Source organism: Passer domesticus, chromosome 4 (genome assembly GCF_036417665.1).
Source record: "Passer domesticus isolate bPasDom1 chromosome 4, bPasDom1.hap1, whole genome shotgun sequence".
Classification (NCBI taxonomy): Eukaryota; Metazoa; Chordata; class Aves; order Passeriformes; family Passeridae; genus Passer; species Passer domesticus.
The window spans coordinates 74,802,972-74,828,796 of record NC_087477.1 but is presented as its reverse complement, the minus strand read 5'-3'; the positions used below and the strand labels follow the sequence as shown (position 1 = coordinate 74,828,796).

Here is a 25,825-nt window from a genome sequence, read left to right as displayed (position 1 = left end):
CAGAACTGGATTTCTTAAACCTTTCTTTATTTCATGTGAAAGTTTGTGATTTTTCATGAACTGTTCAGTTATCAAACTTCAAGAACTCAGAACTTTTCTCAAGATGAAGGAAAGCTGCATAAATGGATTATTCATCACATGAATGAAATGGTCTAGTACTGCTTGGACCACTTGTTATTAGAGATGGAGTGCAATAGCATGCTCAGCTTGGATACTGCATGGGAACAAGTGGCTGAGTAGTACACCAGTTTATTCACCTAAAACAATATCTACAAGACAATGGCTTTTTTTTTCCTATCTTGTCTGTTCTTAAATTTACACAGAAAGCTTCACAAGTTTTCTGTACTAGTTAATGCAAGATATGTGCATTACTTAAGCCCATAGGAAAAAATATAAGTCTGTATTTCCTGAAAGGAAAGCCTACTGCAAAGTCTGTACTCTAAAGTCTTCTCAACATGGCATCAATTAAAATATTTTCTTATGACTTTGGGCATAATCTTCAAATCATGTGCTTTCAGGGGTTCTTTTGTCTGTTGAAATATATTTGTTCTCAGAATGTTGTTGTTTGAGTTTCCAGTTATAGTTCCAGTTAATACATGAAAAAATTACTTAATAAGAGGCCAAGTAGCAAAATAAACTGATTGAAAGACATTGTATGTAGATAATTTTTTTTTAGTTGTGGGATTGTATCATGGATCAGCTTTTTTTCCCATGTGTCTGCAGTTACTTGCTAAAAATCCAGGGGAACGACTGGGTTGCACTGAAGGAGGAGCTGCTGTTGTAAAGCAACATCCCATTTTCAAGAACATCAACTTCAAGAGGCTGGAAGCTAACATGTTAGAACCTCCATTCTTGCCAGATGTAAGTAGGTGAGACAGATTTGATTAGTATCTAAAAAGGCAAGAACTGTCATAATTCTGTTAGCAATCATATGAACTCCAGAGAAAGCTTTAAAGTTAGTTTCATTGGTAGGAAAATGCCATTGTAGCTAGTGATGATAACTAATTGTTTTTTGGTGTTTCATCTGAGATCACAAAACAATTTACAATAATGGAATTTCCCTAGGGAGCTTTGTAGTTGATTTCTTACCCCTTAAAAGTCCACTTCCATTGCTCAGATGCAGAAGAAATGAGGAATAGCTTTGAAGAAAATACTCCAGAGTTGAAAGGAAGGTGACAGAAGATGAGTGAATTATGATAATCATTGAGATCCAGACAAGCTGTTTCTGGCTTTGATATTTCTTTTCTGTCACTGGCAGGATGGATAGAATTGCTCAGGTGACTTATGAAGAGCATCTTTGTATTTCTGTTCCATAGAATAATGTAATTTGGTGATCAGCAGTGTGAAATGTAAAATTGCAGACAAATTACTCCCTTTTGCTCATCTAGGGAAAATAAAAGTCCCCAGATCTAAAACTTTAATGAAGTAATCTTGTATTGTACTGCAGCCACGTGCCGTTTATTGCAAAGATGTCCTGGACATTGAGCAGTTCTCAACAGTAAAAGGAGTGAACCTGGATACCACAGATGATGACTTCTATTCCAAATTTGTGACGGGTTGTGTCTCAATCCCTTGGCAAAATGAGGTAATGCACATTTCATAGAAGATTATTTTCTTTAGTACAGCATATAGGATATTTAATAAAATATATAATTGTAGTAATTTTCTCTGGGAGATGTAAAGAGGTTTCTGCTTTAGACTTCTTGGCTGAGAGGCTTCAAAAAATTTTTTTCCAAAATCATAAGGAACTTGCTGAAAACTGAGATTTATGGTAAATTTGCATAAACAAATTCTGGCATCTTATCATATGCACAGTTTACAGAACAGTATTAGTACCAGTAGGACCACCCTTTCCTTGTTCTTCAGTCACATGTTATTCAGTATTGCTGTTCACAGAAGAGGGATGGAATGTTATTCCAAGTGTTCAAAAGCAAATAGGTGCAGTGCAAGCTGTTTGTGTGTAGCCTGTGAATCAATAGAGTATCCAAGTGACAGCAACACAGAATTGCAGGCTCACCTTTTTCAAGGTTTCAAAACAAACAGTTCAATATCAGTTGAGTCAGACATTCCCTTAAGAGGTTTTTTTGTGTGCCTAGTGAATGAATATTCTAGTAGTCTGCATACAGTACTAGAATTTTGCTGCCTCTGCGTGCAATTCAAACCCTCTTCACTGTTTCAGCAAGAGCACTCAGTAACAATTACTTAAAATTGTTGTTCTTGTTATGAGTGCCTTGTCCTCATTATAAGTTATTTGTGACTTTCTGAAATTACTATTGTCTTGAATTCTACTAGTGTCACTTCTCTGCCAGTATGATAGCATTTTATTTAAAGCTTGAACACAAAAGATGAGCAATTTCTGAACAATTTGGAAGAAAAAGTACATTCCCTTTTGGTTTTTTTGCATTACATTAAGAAGGATATTTGAAAAGGTGTCATTTGACATAGAAAGTTTTTGCTGAGAAACAGTGAACCTTGGAGAAAGAAGTATTTCCTATATTATGTTGTAATTCTAAACTTCAGAATATGATCTAGTCATTCAAAAATGCACTGCAGTTTAATAACTAACCCTGCAGAGAGGAATAAAGTTGGAAGTAGATGTGGAATTCTTGTGATGGCAGTTCCTTTTCTTCAAGGAAGAACTGCAGATTTCATTGTACATTTGTGCTTGTTTTTTCTTTTAATTCAGGTTACTGAGCTTTCCCTCAAATTTTTGAGTCAAGACTTTTTCTCACCATTCCATAATTTACCCAATGTTCTGGTTTACAACAAAAGCAGGCTGCATTTCTTCTTACTCCTCTTTATGCCCTCTCTCTCTACAAGGTATATTCACAGTCTTAAGCTGTGCCAAGGGAAATATAGGTTGGATATTAGGAAAAACTTTTTTACAGAAAGAGTGATAAAGTGAATGGTCGAGAGAGAGAATGGTCTGCCTGGGGAGGTGGTGCAGTCACCATCCCTGGATGTGTTTAAAACAAGCCTGGATGTGGCACTCAGTGCCATGGTTTAGTTGAGGTGTTAGGGCTGGGTTGGACTTGATCATCTTGAAGGTCCCTTCCAACCTCGTGATTCTGTGATTCATTGGCTGCCTGCTGCTGTGACAGATGTGTGCTGGTGGCACTTACTGGTAAATGCCAGCTGGATTTGGGCATTAATCACTCCCCCCTTCTGACCCTGCCTGTTGGATTTTGGCATTCACTCTTCCTGCTGTCCTTTCTGTACCCAGTAATTGTGGTTTTATTTCTTTTCTTTCTGTGTACACAGACAAAGATTATTTCAAAATCCCTTGCTTCTCTCCAGAGACCCATCTTCATTGTATCTTTTTTTCCCTCCCATGTCATGTTTATTAAGTTCAGTTCAGGGCATGGAGATACTACATTTCTTTGGCTGGGCTGCTTTAAAATGAACAGAATACTTGAAAGGAAAATCTCTTTCTGGTTCTAAAAGCTTCTCTTTATTGCATCACGTGCAGAAGAAATGCAGGAATGCAAAAAAAACAAGGGAATACCTGACACCTGTGTGAGAGTGCTCTCATTGCTATTCTTCAGTTGGTTGAGTGCCCAAGGAGAGTCAATGTCAGCTTTGTGCTTCCTTTTGGAGACAGTGGTGTAGTTTGGCTGATGAATTTTTCAGTGCTGGGAGTACCCAGCCAGAGTAAATAGATAATACCTGGAACTTGTTTGAGAGGCTTTTATGGATATTTCATTTATATTTCATATGTTTCCAAGATGATTGAAACGGGATGCTTTGAAGACATCAATGCATATGAAACTGATGGTACTGTGTCACCAGACAGAGAGAAGTCTCCTAAGCCAAAGAGAGGCTTCTTTCACAGACTCTTTAGTGGAGAGGTAAGGGCATGTATTTTCTTTCATTAGAAAATTAACTTCCCTTCTGTTTTTTATTACTATTAATTTGTGATAGGAAAACCAAGTTGCTCACTGCCCACTGAAACTAATAAAATCTGTTTTGTTATGGCTTTGCTCCTCCACTGCACTTCAGAAATTATGGCAATCCCTATAACTCCAGGAAGCTTTCCTGCCTCAGCATTCTGTCCTCCTCTAGTTACCTGCCTTCTGCTAAAAGCAGGACTACAGACCTTCCTTTGCTAAAGAGGTTAATTTGGGTCTTGCTTCTTATATATTTTACCATTTTTTAATGAAACCTATGTACATGTCTTCAGACATAATTGAGGCCCTGTGTAAAAACTAGTAATAAGTACGTTTATAAGCAAAAATAAGCATCTATCAAGTAAATAAGTAGAAATATCTCCAAAATAAATTAGAAGCACCATGAAACAAATGTTAAAATATTTTAGGCAGTTTAATGCTTTCACCAAACAATGACATAATAGATCTTTACATTGCTGATAATGCACAGCCTTTTCTTACACACAGACTTCTGCTCTTTAGTAGAAGAATTTCCTGTTCAGAGAATTGAGTATTAACTACCTAGAAGACACATCATGTATTGTAATTGTCTACAGGATGTAAGAAATAGACTATTTGTAAAGGTTTGCAGCTGAAGATGTTATATACAATTCTGCTTGCTCAGTGTGCCTGCACTTAGAGAGGAAATATCTTGAGAAGCTTTAGTATATTCCAGTAGTGAACACTTGGGTAGAAATCACTTTTGCTTTCAAGCAGAAATGGAATTTTAAAATTGCTAGGTGCATATTAAGTAGCCACAGCAAGGCTGTATATTAAAATTGCATGAAGAAATTTTTTGTCTTCAGATGGCAATTCACCTTTCTAAAATGGTGCAATGCTAATGGAATGTATAATAGTACTGTCATTTTTAGTTTGTCTTTTCAAATACACTTTTCCCCCACTTTGAGTAATGGAATAGAAGGGATGATTCAGTGTACTAATAATCTCACATAGCTAAAATTGAAGCTTGTGTCTTACTGTACTATTTTCCAACCAAAAATCAGCAGGATTCATAGTGTCCTGAGATATGGTTCTATATATTGAGAAGAAGTCCTAAAATATGAATATGGTTTGACAGTTTTCACTTGGTTTTGAACTAATAGGATTGCAGTTAATGGTCTTGTGAAGTTAAAAGAAGGAAAGAACTTTAATTAAATTTTAACAACTTGAGTTTTGGACTTGGGATTGTGGATTCCTTTGAGTTTCCCAAAGCATTTACTTAGGATGGAGTAAAATGTTCTGGAAAAATACCCACCCCCCCAGCCTTTCTGTGCCCCATAAAACACACAAATGAACAATAGTATTAGTTCTGCAGCTGAGTTGTCTGTCTTCTCTTGCAGGTCTGCTTTAAGTCTGATTGCAGTGATGATGAGCAGGAGTCCTCCAGACTTTAAATCATTTTATCCTCATCAGAAAGGATGAGCAAACATTAAATGTTTTATATCTCTGTAGCAAATTGTATTATATATATTTTTTATCTGAGTTCAAGGATTTTTGTACATTTGTACTTCATTTGTTTTAAGATGTATATTTTCACTAAAGCTTAATTGTACAAAAAGCAATGAGTGCCATTTGAGTGAGTGTGTTTCTGTATGTATTTGATTTATCTTGATTTTTTTTTTTCCCAGTGGAATGAATCTAGAAATACTAAAAGGATTTTAAAGCACAGAGATAGTATCTATGGCATCACTGTAACTTGACTTTGTATGCTCCTGGTAAAACTCTTCTTCATCATTAGGATCTTTATTAGCAGTTTTCTTAACAGTAAAATTGATGTACCAATAAATTTAATAATTCTGGTATTATCCAGCAGCATGGCAGTGCTATTACCTAATATATCTCTCAAGCAATTGCTATGAGAAAAAAAGGAGTTCAGTGCACTTGGCCAGCTATTAGGAATTGCTCTTTATTATCAGGCTCTGTAGAATCTCTTTCTGTATTTCTGTATAAAGAGAAATTTGGACATTTAGCTTAATCCTCAAGCTGAAGTATCTCATTCTTCTCTTTCCTACCCATCTTGCACATCCTCTCCATAGAGTTTCTTGGCATGAACCATGCAAGTCAACCTATGCCAAAAATTTATAACTATATTTTAGGAACTTTGTTGTCTTTACTGAAAGGATTTCTTTTTACCTCTGGGGGTCATAGTTTTATTTTATTTTCTGTAAATGGAATTGTTTTTCACTCCATGTAGGATGTTACAGTTTTATAATGGGTTAAAAAACAAAGCATGGGCTCTTCTTACTAATGTCCTCTCTGCTGATGTTGTAATATGCAATGTTCTAGGGTTGACAGTGATCACTGCCACTGGGGGAAGGGCAAGGTAGCATTAAGTATTGAATTTAATTATGTAAGTATTTTTTATAGCCTTTTAAAACAGAACATTAAAATATGTCTTTAATGATTGCTTAATACAGATGTGGAACTGGTATTGAAGTTTGTTCTGATTACCTGATGTCCATTAGTAAAACTGACAAAAGCTGCTTGAAAGCTAGGCAAACTTCCATTCTTCTGGACTCACTGTAGGTCAGACCCTTTATTTTGTAAATTTCTAGTAAAACTATTCATCTGGGTATGAGAGTCAATTTAAAGAACACATTTCATTAAAAGCCTCTTCTGTTTTGAAAACTGAGTTGAGTACTTGAAATATAATGGAGTAGGAGACATTATTTTAGTTTCACCTTTTGTTCTGTATTCTCAAGATTTGTCTCAACAGTGCATTCAAATCTCTGGGGCACCAACTGGACCACACATATAAACACAGAGCAACTGAATAGCCCCCCACCTCCAAAAGGTCCCTCTTGTGATCTGCAGACCCACTGGAAGAGACTTCAGCTGCTTCTGAGAAACTCAAAAGATATATTTGATATTCAAGCCTATCATCAGGTTTGAATTAATAGCATTTGGTCTCCAAAGACAAAGTTTTAATGGATTAGAATTTGAAAAAAATGGAAAACCAGTGTGTTGCAGAACCCTACTGGGGCTCATCTGGTGTCTCTCTGAAATTGTTCCTCTTGGCTACTGTGCCACAGAAATGAGGAATGAGACTATTTTCCTATGTTTTCAGTGCATTTTTCCTCCAGTCTAAAACAGCACACAAGACAGCAAAATTATTCTTTTAGAGAGTACAAAGGGAGAAATTGGCAGAGGGAGAGAGAGTTTGAATGAATTACTGGAAGATGGTCTGATGTAATAGTGAAGGGATGGGAGGCTTGACAGAAATATCTGAAGTAAGGGTGTTGGCTAGAACCATTATGTGTGAGACAATGAGCTGGCAGTCTGACCTGACCCTCTTTATTTTGTACCACAGCAACAGAAGAACTCTAAAAAGGGGGGAATGGAAAAATGGGGAAGCAACAAAAGGGTTTTATAAATACCTACATGGTTGGAGAAGTCATTGTTTCCCTGATTAAAGGGTTTGAATTTTTAAGATCTTAGGCTTGCTGTTCTGAGGCAAAGGTGACTGTATAAACACCAGACATGCAGGGTGACAGTCTGGATTTAATGTCTGTGTAGAGTAACTTGAAATTTGGGCACGAATACCATGGACACAAGCTAAATAATTTTTATCAAGAAAAATTTTTATGAAGAAAATTGGTTTTAATAGATTAAAAAAATCTGAAAATCTATTTATCATGTATTTCAAGTTTTCTTTCTGTATGAGATGGAGAGGAATCTTAAAAAAAAAAATCACTTCTCTATTTTGAGTGTTGAGGCTTAACATATATTTTTCCAGGAATCTGTGAAGAAAGAGGGCTAATGATAAAAGGGAAATTGTTCCTGAGAAGTGGTTGTTTACATGTCTGCTTCTTTGGAAAAAGGAACTCCTTGTAAAAAAGTGAGAATTTGTTTGTTTTTATGAAATTTTACTTAGTTTAATTTCACAAGTTTTTTCTTAAGTGCAGAATAGTACTATTGAATTGTTTTGACTGAGTTCGTTTGCAGGATTATGACCTAATTCCATGGGGTTTGAGGTTTGATTTTTTTTTTGGTTAGTTGATTGTTCTTCCCCAATAGGCTCAAGATGGCATTATTGTACTATAAATTTGTCCCTTTTTGCTAGAAATACAAGCACATAATAATGACTGCATCTTATCTGATGTGAATCCCCAGGAAAATTAGAAAAACCAAGGAAGTGGAAGGATCAGCAATCAGCAGAAGTCCCCTTACACAGTACATGGAGGGGAAGATGCTGTGCTGTTTAATCTAAGGTGACTACATTGGTTAAAGATCTTTACTGGAGTATAAGGAACATGCAGGTGCACCTTGAAAGCAGGGAAAGCCTAAGGAGAGGCGAGAACACCTGAAAGCAAAATATCACAGTGTGAGAAATTTAATATGAACTTAGCTCTTGATTTTTTTTAGGACAAAACTGGGAAAAAGAAGGAGGAAAATAGCTGGTTGTGTTTACTGTATGTAGCCTTTTACTTCCATGAAACTGTTGGGGGGGGATGGGGGAAGCCAAGATAACTTCTTGTAATTCAGCATTCTCTAGACCCATGAGGTAGAAGGCTTTAATAGCAGTGAGACAATCCAATGTTCTACTGCTGCAAGATTTGGTAAGACCTATGGAATTCCATGGAGTTATTTGCACGAGATCAACCCTCCTTTCCTGTGGCATGTGTTTCCAAGCATTTGTGTATGTAAATCTTCATGTTTGCTTGTGAGTACCTCAAACCTCTCTATTTAGCTCAAAATTCAGAAACTGTGAAACAATGTACCAGTGTCTTATTGCTTTTCAATTTTTTATTACTTAATGCTTTTCAATGTTGTGACCAGAATAGAATCTTCTTGCCTCAGGGTTGTTTTTTCTATTAAGAAAGCTGTCAGCTTCTCCCTGCCCCCTGAGGTGTGTTCACAGTAGAGATGGTGTTTCTGGATTATAAAAACAACAGAACAGCCTCAGCTGAAAAAACGAGTACTTAAAACTAATAATAAGTAAGGAAAAAAACCTGTGCTATGTCTGTAACAACAAGAGTGTTATTGACAAACCTTAGCTTTTAATATCTCTTGTCTCTTTTATTTTTCCCCAAATCATCCTTAAAACAGTAGTCCTGAATGTTTTTGAGTATGAAAGAGAATTATCTCCAAATCAGAATAAAATCATCTGGTTTATAAATCAATGAAAGAAGTTATTAAAACCAACTAACAGTCCATTCTTAGAATGCACTTCAATTATTTTTCAAACTACACTGATGTAAGAATTTCTTCATTGCCATTTGTACAAACAGAGAATACTTGTTTACAAGTTACTAAAATATGACAACAAAAGTGATATTTTTCTATGGTTTACCGTTTAGCATTATATGAATTTAACATTGGAATTATCATCTTCATTTTAGTATAGGTTTTCAGAAAACACTTTTCTTTAGGAAGTGAAATTCAAATTATTGGAAAGCATCTTTTAGCTGAAGTCATATTTACTTTGATTTTCATTACTCGCTTGGCTTATTTGGTGATGATGATGTATTTTCTGTTGAAAGAAACATTCTTTTTTATTTCATAATTGTTCTTGTGGTGTAACTTCAGTTTTGCACATGAGCTGTAGGTAACTTTTTTCCATGATCCAGTTGTGTCCAAAACACCAGAATTCTTTCCAGGCATAGGAAGCTGACTGTTAAATGTGATGTGTTACTTCCAGCATCTCCAAACCACTGAGTGTTCTTGTGTGAGCTGTTTTCCTGGACGTTCTAGCATTGTAATTCCTCAAATAAAAGCAAAACACTGCCACATATCTCAACCACATGCATTACTGTCTAATGTGATTTATTTACCATGGCTGTCATGGTAGCTGGGATAGAAAAAGGAAAAAAAAAAGTAATTAAAATAAATATCCAGTTTCTTGAAGCAGAAAATGACTCCTGCATAGTGTAAGCTTTTTAGCAGTGTAAAATAGTCGAATTCAGGAAAAAATGCCCTGGTTCTGCTGCACTGGCTCAACTGATACCTTATCTCATGGTCTGGATCTAGATTTCTGCATAAATTTCCATGAGAAAAGACAAAATTATGGGGATGGGCTGTTTTTCATTAGCACATTTATTGTAATTTTATAACATGAGTTGAAGGACAAAGCCCCCAAATGCTCTCCAAAAGGGTTTCAAACTAAAAGACCTTAAAACGACACAAGCAGGCAGTGACATATTGCAGATTATCTGTGCATATGCCAAGCCCCGTGGGCCAGCAGTCCCAGGGAGTAGTCCCAATTACCTGCTGAAGTGTTCATGGAAATGCAGAAATGCTGGCCAAAGTGGGGCTTCAGGATAGGGTGAAAAATCCTCTTGACATGCTCATCTTAAAAACATTAAATCAGGAGGTAACTTAAGAGACAAGGTAAGAGCATGTTTCTTTTTTCTCCTGAAGGCTGAGATTAATTAGTTGTCATCTCCTAAATTTCAGATAATCTTTTAGGTATGCACTGTTAATTGAACTTCATTTTCCTTTGAGGTAACATCGACTTTACAAAAACACTTCTTCTCTAATCCCGCCTTGTTTTTTCTTACCCCTTGCCTGGTTTTATTTTTGCCAGTGCAAGTGTTTGTGGGGCAGATCAGTGACATGATACACACAAAACCATGGATCAGTTTGGGCCGGGAGAACCTATGATAAGGTATTCACCAAAGAAAAACCTGATATCTAGGGTTACCTTCCAATTATCTCCCAGCTAATGAGCCTCAGCCGACGGAGCTCGGAGGGCAGGGAGAACAAAGAGCAGCGAGCTTGTGGCAGGCCCGTGAGTCAGCAGCCCACAGGGACGGGCACACTTCGATCGAAAGCTTCAAACCAGCCGTGCCAGGGCTGGCCTGGTCGGTGCCTTGGTTAATCTTTGATAAGAGCTTCTGCTCTTTTTACCGTGCTTAAATTTAATCCAAAGTGTGGAGTGGCACATGCACAGAGTGTGCAGCGTTCCAACTCTGCTGTCATCTTTTATCATGTATCATTTGCTAAATAAAAAATTCATGATTATCCACATGTTCCAGTGAAACGTTTCCGCAAGCTTTATCATAAATTAATCGGGAGAAATACTGGTCTTACCTTAAAAACTCGTATTTTGTAGCACTTCTATAATGAAATAAGGTTTTGCTTTAAGTTGAATTGCTTTCAGGACTAAGGATAGGTTTCCTTTCAGAGGACTGTTTAAAATAGTTTGTCTTTTATTAACAGACTAATAAAGTTAACTGCCAGAGAGAGCACTGTTCTAGTGAATATTTGGCAAGAATGTTATCTGTGACTTCTGTCGGCCTGAATATTCAGACATGAGCTTTGCTTCATTTCTTCATGACTGTTAACAGTAACCAAGTTGAATTACTGGAAATGTATTTTCTTAGAATTTCTAAGAGCTGTTCTCCATTTTTATTGCTGGAACCACTTTCATGTGTGTGAGATAAATTGAATTGCCAGTTCTTATCAGATGTCATTTAATGTTTGTATTAACAAGTAGATATATTAAAATCAGTGGTTGCAATCGGAAACTTCGCAGTACTGTTGAATTTCTCTAAATGTTTAGTAATGGAATCAATGATTTAAATATTCTATACTATCTCTTTTGTATTCTATATGTTTAATATGTGTGCGCAAGAAGCATCCTCTGATGAAGCAGGTCCACACTCGGCAGAGGAGCGCTGAAAGGCGAGCACGGACGCTGCCAAGCCTGAAGTGTCCTGTAAGAGTCCGTGCAGCCCAACACAGCACCGGAGTGCGGGCAGCGCCTGCGGCCGCCCCTTGTGCTGCGGGGGCTGCCGCGGTCCCGGCTGCGCCCCGTGCTCCCGCCGCGCTGCGCCGCTCCGCGCGGGGCACTGCCAGGGGCTGCCACAGGCTCCCAGGCCCGGCTCCCCGCCCGCGGCAGCGCGGCCACCCCCGGCCCGGCCCGGAGCCGAGCGCGGCCAGGCCCGGCCCAGCCCAGCCCGGCCCGGAGCCGAGCGCGGCCAGGCCCGGCCCGGCCCGGTTCAGCCCAGCCCAGCCCGGAGCCGAGCGCGGCCCCGCGGCCGTCCGGACGCCACCGCCGCTGCCGACAGGGGGCGCCGCACAGCAGCGCACGGCCGCTCCGGCACGCGGCGAGGGGCAGAGCCTCCTTCTGATTGGTCAGAGCACCTGTCCCTCTCGCCGCTGCCCCGCCCCTTTCGCGCCCCGCGTTCCCCTGTGTGTTCCTACGTAAGGGCGCGCGTGACGCCCGGCTCGGGGAGCCATGTGCGCACGCGCGGTGGAGGCCCCGGCCGGCGGCGCCGCTCCAGGAGGGGCGGGGCGGCCCCGGGGGCGGGGCCCGCGCGCGGGGGCCGACGGGCCGGATCAAGATGGCGGCGGGGCGGACGGGAGGCGGCCGCGGCCCCGAGCGGCGCCCGCCCCATTCATCGCGGCTGTGACGGGCCGGGCCCGCCGGAGCGCCCGCACAGCGCCGGGAGCCAGCCCGGGGGCAGCGCCAGCGGAGCGGGACGGCACTCGCACCCGCCAGGCGCCCGTGACAGGGCGGGTCGGAGCGCGGGCCGGTGCCGCCGGCGCAGCGGACATGGCCACCATGGAGAAGCTGACGAAGGCCTTCGAGTCGCTGCGCTCCTTCCAGCAGCAGCAGGGCCCCGCTGCCCTCCCCGAGGAGCCGCTGCAGAGACCGTGAGTGACCCGCGGCCGGGTGTCCCGCGTCCCCCGGGCGGGTCGGGTCCCGAGCGGGCCCGGGCGCTGCCCTGTCCCCGGCGGCTCCCGCAGCGTGTCGGGTGCTGCCGTCCGTCCTCTGCCGAAGTTCGGGTGTGGGCAAATGTGTTTGAAAAGTCACCGGTGCGGGAGATGAACGGGAGGTGCAGCAGTGCTTGAGGGTTTCACAGGCTGGTTCTAGGAAGGAAAACCTTTTTATCACCTAGTACACCGCTGCAAAAAAGGCAAAAACCTTTAAGCATAACTTGGATGAAGCACTGCTTTCAGCATTTTCTCTTTTGATAACTGCTGAAGCACTTTTTGTGAGACCTTGTTTATCTGTGCTTGACGCTTTCTGTGTGTGTGTCTTTTCTCTGAACTCTGCACCTTTCTTGAAATAAGGATTCAAGGCTGAGCAAGAGAAATTTCTTCCACTCTCTTACTCACTTTTCATGTCTTTAAGTGTTGATTGTTTTTCAGTCGGATTTCTTCTTTCTTGTAAGAGCACTGCCCTGAAAGTTCATGTTGAAGTTAAAAACAAGTTTTGATATTTGTGGGTTGAAAATTTAAATAGAGTTGAAGTCTGAGCTCTGCTGCTTTCAGAAGAATGTCTGTTTGTGACAAAGCTCATTTAAAGTCTTGTGCTGAGATGTGCTGCACAGAGACCTAAGAGAAGTTAGTTTAAATATTCCTAATATCTTTTTTCTTTCTTAAATGAGGGATAAATGTGTTAGATCCATGAGATATCCAGGTTTCCCGTCGGGGGCATTACTGGGTGGAGCTGTTCAGTGCCACGGTGCTGCCCCTTGCCTTTGCACCCCCTGACCCAGCTTTCACCAGCAGTGTGAGGGCAGGAAGGCGTGTAGGGACAAACACAGCAGTCACACTAATGCTTTTTCTCCTGCTGCTGGGGAGAAGGGGCAAGCAGAAGGGCTGAGGAGCAGGTAACTTCTGGCTTGGCAGTTTGCTGTGGTGCTGGCAGAGGAAGCAGAGCAGTGGCTCGGGGCTCTTGGCCACCTGCTCCCTCTGCACTTTCTGCTACGGTTGCCAGCTGGATTATCACGGTTGGTGCTGTTTCTCTCTGGAGAGTGAGTGTTGTCTCAAACAATCACAATGCATTTCCACACTTCTGATGCTTAATAGGTGATAAAACTCATCTTCTTCATGATCTAGTTGTTCTTAGGTGCCTTACTGGTCTGCAGGGACTAATTGCTCTGTTTTGTGCATTTTTTTTTATGCCAGTACTTTGTGTGACATGGATGAACATCTATTTCCAGTCTTTCCTGTGTGCTGTTCAGATCTCTGTCTTGAAAGTTACTGGTGAGAGAGGTCGTGGTATTGCAAGAGAAAATCCTTAGAATTATTTGTGATGCTTGTGATATTATGCTTGGTTTGGTGGTCTAAATTTAGGCATGTTCTACTGAAAACATTAAAAAATTAGTGTTGGAGTTGTCCTTGTTGACTTTGCTTTGTGTTTAAAAATAGGCTGTTTTCAAAAGCTGATGGGATTGTATGCCCCCAGGATCTGGGCAAATTCAGTGACAGCACTGAGCCTCATAAAAGCCAGTGAAAAGCTATTGTGGCAGCCTTTGCTGAGGCTTTCCAGACTTTTAGTGAAATAGCAGGTGACATATTGAATGTAATTCACAATACTATCTGCATTTAATTTTTCTTGTTTGTAGTAGACTGGAAAGGAAAACTGCGTTTGGGGAGAAGCGTTCATGTTTGTTGTGGTTCTCTGTAAATAACACGTAAATCTCTTGTAGTTCTGTGTAGTAATACTGAGGACTGTCTCCTCCTATGAAATGTTTTAAGATCAGAGAGATTGGGGTAGAGAAGAATTAATTGTTTACCCAGCAGGTGTCTATATCTTTCTTCACTTTACTGTGAGACAATGACTCCAGAACTTTTGATAATACTGATATCTTCTCTTTTTTTTTATTAAAATCTTAATCAAATCTAACGTTTTACCAAGAAGATAAGACCTCCTTCTGTTTCAAGAGATTTTAATCAGCAATAATCATGTGTTATGCTCCCATTATGCCTTACAGTCAGATGTCAGTCTCTGGTCCCCTTTCTTATCTCTTGTTGGGGCTTTTTTCCCTTCTATGTAGACTTAACTTGGGTTCTCTTTCATATTGCTTCTATACACTTCTGCTTAGGTAACTAATTTTCTTCCTTATATTTTTTCAGCTTTTTCAGACTCTGACATTTTGTTACAAATTGGATGTTTTGTTTTGGATCACAAAGGTCCCACTAACTTAAAAGTTTACTAGTATGGTGTAAAAATTTAGAGTTTGATTTGTGAATGCAAAGGTGGATTCTTTACATCTTCTCTTGTCAATTTATTCTAATAGTCACTTATTGTAATTGTTGTCAGGGTTTTTTACATTTGAATCTAACCATTAACTTTACAGCAAAAGGTACTGTAAAAGCCCAAGCAATATGCTTTTTTCCTATACTCCTAAATTTTTCTGTGTCTTTCATGTTTGACTGAAGCTGTGGTCGTGGATTGGTTTCATCAGTGCTGTATGGAGGCCTAGCATTAATTTTTTGTTTTACTGAAGATCACACAAATTGTATGGGTATTACCTATTGCCCTGCTTGTCAGAAGTGGTTCCTTGATGGTTTTTTGGCATTACTCTGTCTAGGGTGTGTAGTGGACCAGTTCTGGTTAATGTGACAATCCATCACTGCCTGCATTACTGCACCTTGTTTCCAGTGTCCCCTGTGTTTGGACTGAGTTTATTTCTTGATCCACTCATGTTTCTGTTTGTTAGTAAAAGAACAGGTTTTGGTTTCTGTTATTTTTGTCAAGATTAATGTCAAGCCATTTGGTTTGGCCCTTTTTTCTTATCACTGGCTCAGCTTTACATATTCTGTACTCTTCACATATTCTTAATTTCAAGGTCTAATAAAAATAAGCATTGGTGAGCTGCAACTCCTTGTAGTCAGCTCATCTGGACTCAGAGGGCAAAATTACCTGGGCTTGCTGCTTTTCTTACATTGTTTGTTAATCTTCCTGGTGTGTAGAAATACACAGGAGGTTAAACTCCTCTGTAAGTGAGATGGAGCTTTCCTGTTGATAACTGCTGCTTCCATATCTTCTGCCTTCTGTTACTCATCAGATGTGTGTGATTGATTCATCAAATGTGTGATGCTGTTGTTGCCCCCCGGGTATGCTCATCAGCAGTTTGCCTGTGGACTTCATGATACTTCTCAATAGAGCTTTGTTTGTTTTTTTGAGCTAAAAAAATCATGTGTTTTCTCTCTAGATACTGTTCTGTTACCCTTCTCCCTCTGTACATGTGCATGTACATAATATACATTAAGCGTTTTCCTTGCATCTTTCATTTCTTTAATTTTTTTTTTGAAGTTATATTTTGTCTAGCCAAGCCTTTTTAAATTTTGAAGTTACATATTTCAGCAAGGTGTAGATTATGTGTTAGTGGTGCTCTCTGTTTACAGAAATTTGCCCAAGAGATTGATCTCTGCTGGTCTGAGCAGTATTGAACACCACTGCCTGCCTTGCTCAGGGCTGTGTTATGTGTAGATAATAGAGAACTTTATTCTGGAAGTAACCTTTGTCAGCAGTATTTTCAATATGTCTGTGTCTGAAATAGTGAGCTTATGGGCAAGTTCAGATGTGCCTGATCTATTTTTGGGTTGAATATGTACTGAAAATGGTGCTCATAAGAGCTTGGAACTGCTGGGTAAAATTAGCACGAAAGTTGAAATGATTTAATCGTTTTCTGAGGTGCCTGCCCACATCAGTGGTGCTGATGTTGCAAAATCAGTTTGACGTCATGGACAGTATTTGTTTTTTTGTTAAGAGATGATCTGAAATGCTGCTAAAGACTCTGACACTTTTTCAAGATGGAGAGAAAGAAAGACATTGTGTATCTTGAGCAAATTCAGGTTGTCTGCTCATATTCTGCCAGTGTCTTAAGTCCAAGAAGAGATCCTCTTGGCTGTTTAGCTTGCCTAAATAAAATGTTGCCAAACTAAACCACAAAAATAGCTTTGTTCAGAGCTATTCTTTAAACTTATAAAAGTAGAAAGTATTTCTGGGATGAGATGAGGTTTTCTTTGTGAGAAAAATTGAAATCTTGGGAACAGAGACTTTTGAAGCCCTCTCTTCCAGCCTGAGAGAAGAAAAGGGGCAGGGATACTGGGATGACTGGGATACTAATGACTTTTTTTCAAAACCTCTATTATTATTTGAGCTGTAGTTCCTAAATAATGCAGTGTAGTTCTTTAAAAACACTTGTCTAACACTGTATTTTGAGTTAGCAGAATTTAATGCGCTTATTGGCTACTTGCTGTTGGCCCTTGATGTTGTGTTACTGTTATTCATGTAATTCAAGGCTGTTCACATTGTTTTCCAACTTCTAGTTCAGAAACACTGTTTTGCTATTTCGTGATTTTTGCTATTTTTTACTGAGAGAATGAAATACTAAAAATTATCAGTTTTCACTTGGAAAACAAAAGGGAATCTCTGTGAATGTGAGTGAAGAAGCTGGTAATTCCTTATTGTGAAACACTCAGGAGAGATACCTTTGGGTGGGTGGTTTTGCTCCAGTATTGCTACTGCTTAATTATTTAAAAGTAACATCTGCTTTCCTAGAAGTGATTCTGTGTCAGTGAAGTTAGGAGTAGGAGAGACTGCAGACTTGAATAAAATTTCCCAGTCAGAGCTGGGAGTCTGTCTCGCTGTCTTTTTTCAGTTCCTCTCTTGGGGGTGGAGCAGGGAAGAGCTGCTGTTCCAAGAGCTTGTGTCATGTTGAAGTGAATGTTAAACACATTCTGCAAAGGAGAAGCTTTTCATCTTGTGCTCTCTGTTGTTTGTAGATACACATTCTTTGTTTCTGTGCATTTTGTTCTCTTTGTTGTGCACTCAGCTTGGCCTTTCCTGGGCTGTACCAAGTGTTCCTATAGGGATGTTATTCTCAGTGGTCAGAATGCCTTGGCCTTTGCTGGTTTTGTGATTACCTTTGGAGGAATGTAGTCTATGATGGCATTGCTTTGTCATCCTTTGCAGTTCAGATGCAAATTGTCCATTTAATGCAACTCGAAGTTTCAAGACATTGGCAGACAAAAAAAACAGACAAATCAGGTGATGCTGTCTAGGAGGAGGGTCTTTTTAAAAGAGCTATTTTTTGTTCTCATGGCTTATTTTCTCCAATCTTCTTCTTTCTATCACTTTATTTTTGCTTTGTTCTAGGACTACCTCATTTTTTTATACTTTCCCTTTACTCTTCTTCATTCTTCAGTTTTCATTCCTAAGCATTTTCTCAGTGAAAGTTATGGAGTTAATGTGATATTCCCTATTAAATTATTAGTCCTTCATTCTTTTCCTAAGCTTATATTTCTCCTTTGCTTGTGTGCCCATGTGCTCTCAGCAGCAGCTGCAGATAAATCCTGGGTCTGCAGGTAGTTGGTGTACAGCTGTTCATGGAGTGACCAGAGAGTGCAAATGCATCTTCTTGAGTAATGATTAGACACTACTTCAGCAAGTGTTTGAATGGTCACTTTTGAACTCTTGTCTCACACTCATTGTCATCATGTTCTTCCTTTAGAAAGAAAGAACTTGCAGCTACCAAGAAAGATCGGGTGAATCATTGTCTAACAATATGTGAAAACATAGTTGCTCAGTCACTAAGGTAAGGCAGTGTCTTTAATTTATTGATTATTTATGGATGTCTTTAATTCATTAGGATGAATAACAACCTCAGAATGTTAGTTGTTGGGAGGATTCCTTATAATTGCTGATTTTCTCTTTAAAACTGAAATGGTGAGGTTTTTTTTTTAACTAACTCAAAATTTAAGAAGGACTTTTGTTTACCTATTGATGGAGTGGGCACTTCCATTCTATTGCAGACAGAAAAATTTAGGCAAAAAGAGGTCAAATATCTTACCAGATCATGGAGGAAAGAGTTGGGAAATGATCTCCCAACTCCTAATGAAGTGCTTTAGTACACTGAACGTCTTCTCCTTGTGCATATGTGTATAGTATATATGTAGTTGGATTATAAAACCCTTTCAAAAACATCATTGGTGTTCATTTTCATGGTGCATATTGTAATTTTCTAATGTTGTTTATTAGGAATTCCCCAGAATTTCAGAAGCTGCTGGGCATTGCTATGGAACTCTTTCTCCTCTGCAGTGAGGATGCAGAATCTGATGTCCGGATGGTTGCAGATGAATGCCTTAATAAAGTTATTAAAGTAAGAGCTTTTGCTATCACATTTTGTCTATTCTTGATGCAGTGTCCTGTCTGAATTCCCACTGATGTTCTTTTAGTTGCCTTTCTTACTGTTGATAATATCTCATCATGTAAGCAAGCTTCTGTACTAAATTCTGTACGTGCAGAATGTGTTCTCTCTCTCTTAGGAGAGGTTTTTATGCCCAGATCAACATATTTAACTTTAACTTGTCTTATGTAATACATTGTTCTGATCTATTCCTGTCTTCAATTGTTCATTAACTTTGTTCTCTTCAAGTTAACCAAAACAGGAATGTGGGCTTTTCTGGAATCATCTTGTGTGGGAGGAATACTCTATTATTGTTCTGTAAACATAAAGACACTTAACATGAGGAAAGGTAAAAATATTATTTAAAAGCTGATTGAAAGGTAGTGTGGTTTGCTGAGACTTGGAGGAGGAGATTTCAGGCAGTAAGTAGAATAAATATATTATTCTGGAGATTGTTTGTTCCCCTGCTGTGATCCAGAATGAAGAGCTTGTTGGAGAACAGCAGATGGGCATTCATAGGAGGTCATGCAAGGTCTAAATCTTGATTCAAAGTATCTTAAAATGAACCTTATGAGTAATTTGTAGGAGCTGCTGCTTCAAAAATGGGCTTGTGTTCACTTCCCTTTTTTTGGGTTTGTTTTTTTTATGGAATACTTGAACTTTAAGACACTGTTATGTACCTCATAAATAATCTAGTTGATGCAAAGTTTAAGTGCTTTAGAAATATGCAAATAATAATTTTCTTTTATGTGAAGGGGTGTATAGAAGCAAGAAAGCTAAACATTCATATCTGAATTAATTAAGTATTGGGGATTGGGTTTGTGGCTGAAAGCTGTATGGAGAAGCTTACAGATTGTGTAGTGTGTTCCATAATGATAGGGAATGAGGAGGTGTGAGTTCCTTGCTTTTTTGTTTGGCCCAATAGCACTTTGCTCTTTTCACTTTGATTTGAATGTTTTTCTGTTGGAGGGAGAGCACTCTGTGAGATGCATACATTATTTAACTCAATTTGCTTTAAAAGCTGCCCTGAAACAGTCCTAAAGAATAAAAGCTTATTTCCTACTTTCCATGAAACACTTATAAAATGTACCTCATAAATTCTCTAATCTGTTTAATATTGTTGCTTTCTGGCATGCTTCAGGGTAACTTGAAAACCTATTTTTTCCCCCAAATGTTTGTATGGTAGTTTGTTTTGTTTTCAAGGTTAAAGTGGTTTTAAATGATGGCATCTTCTGTCAGTCGTTAAGCTTGGCAGTTGGGCTCAGCTCTGAAGTGGTAGCAGTTGTGATATTCCACACACATGGATGTATCAGGCTGTTATGGAAGCTGGTTGTACTTTGTATTCTCTTTCTCTGCTTTATGTTGTGTGGAAGTGATTTAGCAACTTGGGCAGACACTTGGGTATAAATGCAGAAATAAAAAGATGTCCAGTTTTATTTTTGGTTGTGCAAGTGCCAGTGATGCTTGTGGTAAGTAGAACAGAGGTGTTGGGCCCCTAAGATTGCATTTTAGTTAAAGTTCAGCCATTTTTTAGAATCTCAGGTGTTTTTAGAGGCTGATTCTTTTGCTAGTTAGCAAAAGATGCTTTGTAGCTTCTCTTGAAATAAAAGACTATAGATGTAAGCACTACTTGTGTAACTATGTGTCTGTCTGGAGTTTATGCTCATTACTGTAACTAGAAAATGAACTCTTCTCTGCAGATGAGGCTGAGCACATAACTTTAGATAAACACTCTATAAGTCATCTTCAAGTAACACTACAACTGCCTGTCAGAACCTCAAAGACAGCATAAATGGCTCAAAATTTAAATAACTGTGGTGATACCTTTAAAAGAAAAACCACTAAGTTGGGACTTTGCAGGTTTCTGTGGGTGAGGTCAAGCTGTCTTGTCTCTAAAGCTGATGCATGATGTTGTAGTATTCTCTGTGCTAATGATACTGGTGCTAATGATATAAATAACTGTTCACACAGATTGCAGTACAATTGGCCTCACTAATTGGAGTTTATTATTGTAGCAGTTTAGAGCTGAGTATGCTTTTTTCCCCAAAGATGACGTTATACATTCTAGCCTGCTAAAAATATAGCTGTACACTAACAAAAAGAGTTCCTGTAGTTTGGTGTGTTGTAAGGACAACTTAACCTCAAAGCCAAATAATAGCTGGGGCCTTTCTGTGTTGTTTGATATCCTCATATACATATATATTTATATATATATAGATAGGTGCAGTGAGCTTCTCATAAAAACGAAGTTTTGTGAAGTAAATCCTACTGCTGTCATCTGGCACTTCAGTCTGTAGTTGAGGTGCTTATGTTAATATAAAGATACAACCCAGGTAAGATTTTTCTGGTGAAGGCAATGCCATTGGAGTGTAACAGGTGTAACTGGGGTGAATGGAGTTTTGGAGCATACAATTTTAGGCTGGGGAGATCATGCTCTGGAGGAACCACAGGCATTGCACTCACTGTGCTGGAGCAGTTGTGGCTTCTAGCTCAGTGGGTGCCATCAGGTTTTGTAGTCATCATGAGTAATCCTGTGAAGATGTGAGTTTAATCCAGGAAAGCAGTTAGAAAATTAGAAATTAAGAAATTATTGGGCAAGGAATAAAAAATTTAATTCTCCACAAAATAGCACTGCATGAATTCACAACGTAGGTACTTTGAGATTGCATGAGGGTCTCATCTCATCAGAGGAAGAGCTATTAATTTATTAATAGAGATTTATTAATAAATTGTAGTACTAGGGAAAAAAGTGGAGGAGGAAGGGTAACCATATATATACAAATTGTTCTTTATGAAGAGATTATATTTTCATATCTTCTTACTCTCTGATACTTTGAAGGTAGAGAATGATCAGGTTGGGGTGAACAGAAAATTACTGCTTCTCTGTGCTTGCTTTCATTTCATGTATGCTGGGTTTTAGCCAGGCTGCAGGTTTGAACTCTGTTGCTGTATGCTTGATTGGATCCTGGGATGTCCTTGTGTGTGTACTAACTGGATGCAGAAAACAGGCTAATTAATGAAACAAAGAGTTTTCAGGGGCTGTTAAAGGTAATGGTGCAAATACAGCTTCAGTTTGAGAAATAGTAGGAGCCTGCTTGACAGTGGTGGATTATAGCAGGGAGTGCCTTTTTGCTGCTTGTGAATGCTGTTCTTGTGTTTTAATGTTCTGTTCATGAGTGGCTGTTCTGGTGATTGCCAGAGAGCACAAGAGGTCGGCTCTGCTTGGAGGCTGATCCCATATGGCCTTTTGCAGGTAGAGTTGGTAAAACAGTCAATATTTAGTGCAAATAACTGTCAGAGTTTGTGGAGTTTGCCTGCATTTGTGTGAAGGATAAAGGTGTCTCTTCTCACTTATTTATCACTTCCTTAGTTATACATCAAATATAGGACCATTAGATAGTTCAGTGTCTTGTTTGAAGCTGTTTTACTGCAAGTGTAACATTTTTCCTGTAAAGCACCTCCCCTCTGATAGAGTGTGTTCTCAATGCATTTTATTGCAGGCTTTGATGGATTCCAATCTTCCCAGGTTGCAGTTAGAACTGTATAAAGAGATTAAAAAGGTGAGTGATTTTTCTTTCATGTTCTTCTGAAATGTGGTATTTAGTATGTATTCTAGTATATTGAAATGTAGCATTAATGTAAATTAGTAAGTTTGTCTTTTAAGATCAAGGTCAAATCTTCATTTTTAAAAGGAATTGTGACTGTTTTAAAGTACTATTCTACTGAATTCCTCACTGCTGTCCCCATTGTTTGCATTTAACCACTCCTGAAAGCTTATCTGGCAGAAAATATGTGAGCATTTGGTTTGAACGGCATTTTGAGTTAACCTTAGTGCCTCCCCACCCAAAGGAATAATTCATGATGTTTGCTCCACTGACTAAGCTGGAGAGAATAACTCAAACCAAAAGGGTGATGGAAAGAAGATGAAGGACAATGGCATTCTTAATTGACACAACCTCATGGAGAATTAAGGCTTCAAGTAACCTGATACAACTACTTTATGAATGTATGATATGTACTTACAGCTTCTTACAGAGGCATAGGGAAAAATACTGAAGCATCTCCCTATAGGTATCAAAAGCTACAATTTAATTATGTCCGCAGGAAGAACTTTAGTAATAGCCTTTTTGAAGTTTGTGACTGCAGAAGAGAAGTGCCATGTTTAGGACAGTATCACTGAAATTATGTCTATTGCATCTATAAACGTGGTCAGGCTTGTATAGAGAGAAAATAGAGGTGTTACTTGTCAGACAGTAATGATACTGGGGTGTGGTTTTTTTTTTTAGTTTTTTTTTTTTCTTGTTGTTGTTTTTGGAGGGAATAATAGAGCTCTAGAAGATAAGTCAGAAAGCCAGTGTGCATAGCTTTTCTTCGGTTATATGTAGGGATGTGGATGTGTGGATATCTTACTGTATTGCTGTACCTTAATGTCATGCAATATTTTTGAGGCTGTGGAAATGGGCATTACCTAATTAACAGAAAACAGCCAACATACAAATTGCTCCAAAGTTCCTACACATTTATAACCAGGTGTAGGAGGAAATATTTTGTCGTTCAGTTGGCGTGTGCTTCTTGAAAGGTGCACTTGGATCCATGGCAGGTGACAGAGAGGTGGCATGTGCAACAGGAGCACCCAGCAGACTGAATTTTATTTGTGCATCAGGATCACTTCAGAAGCCATGCCAGAATATGTTGTTTGGCTGTGAACCTGAGAAATGCATGTTTTGTAATTCAAATGCAAGTATTTTTTACTTGACGTGCTAACAAGGCCACAAGCCTTTGATGTACCAGCTGAAGAAAGTAATAAAGAAATGACAGTTTTTAAACATCTCAGCTTTGTCTTCAGGGGACTCAATTTGAGAAGCATTTTGGTTGGGTTTGAGCTATATTAGGTAGACACCCTCCTAGGCATCTTGACTTCCACAGTTTTCTGTATTTCCAACAACATTAAGGAATTGTACCCCATCCCTAGACACTAATGCAAGGGCATTCTGGTTCAAGTCAGGTGCACAATGGAAGGTGTCAGTCCAGGCAGACAGATACTAAACTTCAGCTGTCAATCCATTATGAAATGCTACAGATCAATATGTTGATTTTTCTTTTGCTGCACTCAGAAGCTGAATGTTGTTTATTTGCATATCTTCTCTGCTGTCAATTTTGTGCTGTATTTATATCTCTGCAAGTGTTCCAGTGATTTTCAGACTCATATCATCAGTGTTTCTTTGTTGGCTGATGTCTTTCTCTGTGGTATTTTAAGCAGATTTCAGCAGAGCAGAGATCTCAGACACTTCCTTTTCTTTAGTGGTGTTCCTTATTATTAATTTTAGATTACTCAGAAAACTCCTAATACCAGCTAGAAAAATGAAAGTAGTCATGGAACTGACTTGACTTCCTTTTGGCTATAGGAAATTTATGATTTCCAGACACTTTATATTTTTATCTGTTTAAGTAAAATATACACTATTGTATGTTATAGGCAGTTCTTTGTAGGAAATGGTTTTGCATGATGAAATGTGATAGTTGTATACTCTGTCTAGAATGGTGCTTCAAGAAGTCTGCGTGCTGCACTCTGGAGATTTGCTGAGCTTGCCCATCTAGTTCGGCCTCAGAAGTGCAGGTAAACACATTCTAATAGTGAGCTTTCTAAAGAACCTTTAAAGATGTTAACAGAATGTTATTGTTTGGAAGTTTTAAGTATGTAATTAGGAGGTTGGAGGAATTGCTATCACCTTATTCTCTCTGAATTTATTTCATCAGTGTGTTTTTTAATGGAGTTTTAGTTCTATGCTATACATTACTGTGGGGGGGGGAACTTGTAAAGATAATGACTTGTATTTTTTAAGTGTATTCTTCTCTTGCCTTCAGAAGATTCTTTATATTTTCCTATGTTCTGTGTAGCTATCAGGTACATTTTTGTATGATTTAGTAATACCACAGAACTAGAGTATGGATTAAAAATACTTCTAAGGGTTCAGTTGTTGTGATCTCAAGTCAGTTTCTCTCCTGTGCCATACTTAGGCCATACCTGGTGAACCTTTTGCCCTGTCTGACACGGATAAGTAAGAGACCTGAGGAATCTGTACAGGAGACGCTGGCTGCAGCAATACCCAAAATCATGGCAGCCTTTGGCAATTTTGCAAATGACAATGAGATTAAGGTACCTTTCTTTACCCTATTAGTGTTCCCTGTTCTATCCCCAACATGATGAGTTATCAGCATTACCAGTCCCCTGGCACAGAAATCAGTGTTACAGCTGCATGTCTCAATTAAGGGAGTAGTTGCCTTTGCTTGATGTGCATGAAGTAATGCTTTGAATAAATTAAATATACATTTGCTGTCTTCTTAATTAAGTAAGTTGTCTTTGCTTTTAGGTTTTGTTGAAGGCTTTCATAGCTAATCTTAAATCCAGTTCCCCCACGATCCGTCGAACAGCAGCAGGATCAGCAGTGAGCATCTGTCAGCATTCACGAAGAACACAGTATTTCTATGCCTGGTTACTGAATGTGCTTTTAGGTAAGATTCAGGGCAAAAAATTAATTTGCTTTATGTGTAAGTAACATTACATATTTTTCCATGTTTCACATGGAAAATTTCACATTTTAGATATGTGAAAGGTTTTCAGGTAAAGGAAGAATACTTTGACTACCAGTTACACGGCTGATACTTTCTCTCTGGTGTTAAGTTAGAGGAAGATACTTCTAAAGCTATTTGTCTCTCTCTCTTTGCTGCTGTGCTAGTAAGTAATATTGAAAAGAAATAGCTGAGGCTTGAGAAGCAAGTAGCTTGCTGGAAAATGAGGTCTCAGGATTCTGGGTGAACTTGCACAGCATCAGGAGTCTGAAGACTTGCATGGTGCATCAGCTTGGTTGTTAGTGCAGCAGGTCTGAGGTGGAGAGTACTCTGCTGTGCTCTGGGCCATGATCACATGCCCTGTGACCTTTCTTAGAAGGACCACCACATAGATACTGTTATAACTTCGAGCAGAAATTGAGGATTGTTTTATTTAAAGTGCACAGCTTTGTATCT

General features: G+C 39.1%; 2 protein-coding genes across 8 annotated transcripts in view; both read left to right on the top strand.

Annotated features, from left to right (window-relative positions):
• Nucleotides 1–5,484, top strand: part of GRK4 (G protein-coupled receptor kinase 4) — a 34,251-nt gene extending 28,767 nt beyond the window's left edge. For 4 of the 5 annotated variants that reach the window (XM_064418818.1, XM_064418819.1, XM_064418820.1 and 1 more), the window contains 4 exons: nt 724–861; nt 1,448–1,585; nt 3,726–3,848; nt 5,267–5,484. In XM_064418818.1, the coding sequence (XP_064274888.1) occupies nt 724–861; nt 1,448–1,585; nt 3,726–3,848; nt 5,267–5,320 (453 nt within the window). In that variant the 3' untranslated portion in view covers nt 5,321–5,484. Of the gene's footprint in view, nt 1–723; nt 870–1,447; nt 1,586–3,725; nt 3,849–5,266 lie in introns of all 5 variants that reach the window. The other variant, XR_010361554.1, reaches the window with a different exon arrangement.
• A 6,708-nt stretch (nt 5,485–12,192) lies between these two features.
• HTT (huntingtin) overlaps nt 12,193–25,825 on the top strand; it is a 79,864-nt gene continuing 66,231 nt past the window's right edge. For 2 of the 3 annotated variants that reach the window (XR_010361553.1, XM_064418815.1), the window contains exons 1-7: nt 12,193–12,527; nt 18,125–18,208; nt 18,652–18,772; nt 22,300–22,359; nt 24,337–24,416; nt 24,818–24,956; nt 25,171–25,312. Coding sequence is in view for 2 of the 3 variants with exons in the window: in XM_064418815.1 (XP_064274885.1) it covers nt 12,427–12,527; nt 18,125–18,208; nt 18,652–18,772; nt 22,300–22,359; nt 24,337–24,416; nt 24,818–24,956; nt 25,171–25,312 (727 nt within the window). In the remaining variant the exon portion in view is untranslated. The remainder of the gene's footprint in view (nt 12,528–18,124; nt 18,209–18,651; nt 18,773–22,299; nt 22,360–24,336; nt 24,417–24,817; nt 24,957–25,170; nt 25,313–25,825) is intronic. The other variant, XM_064418817.1, reaches the window with a different exon arrangement.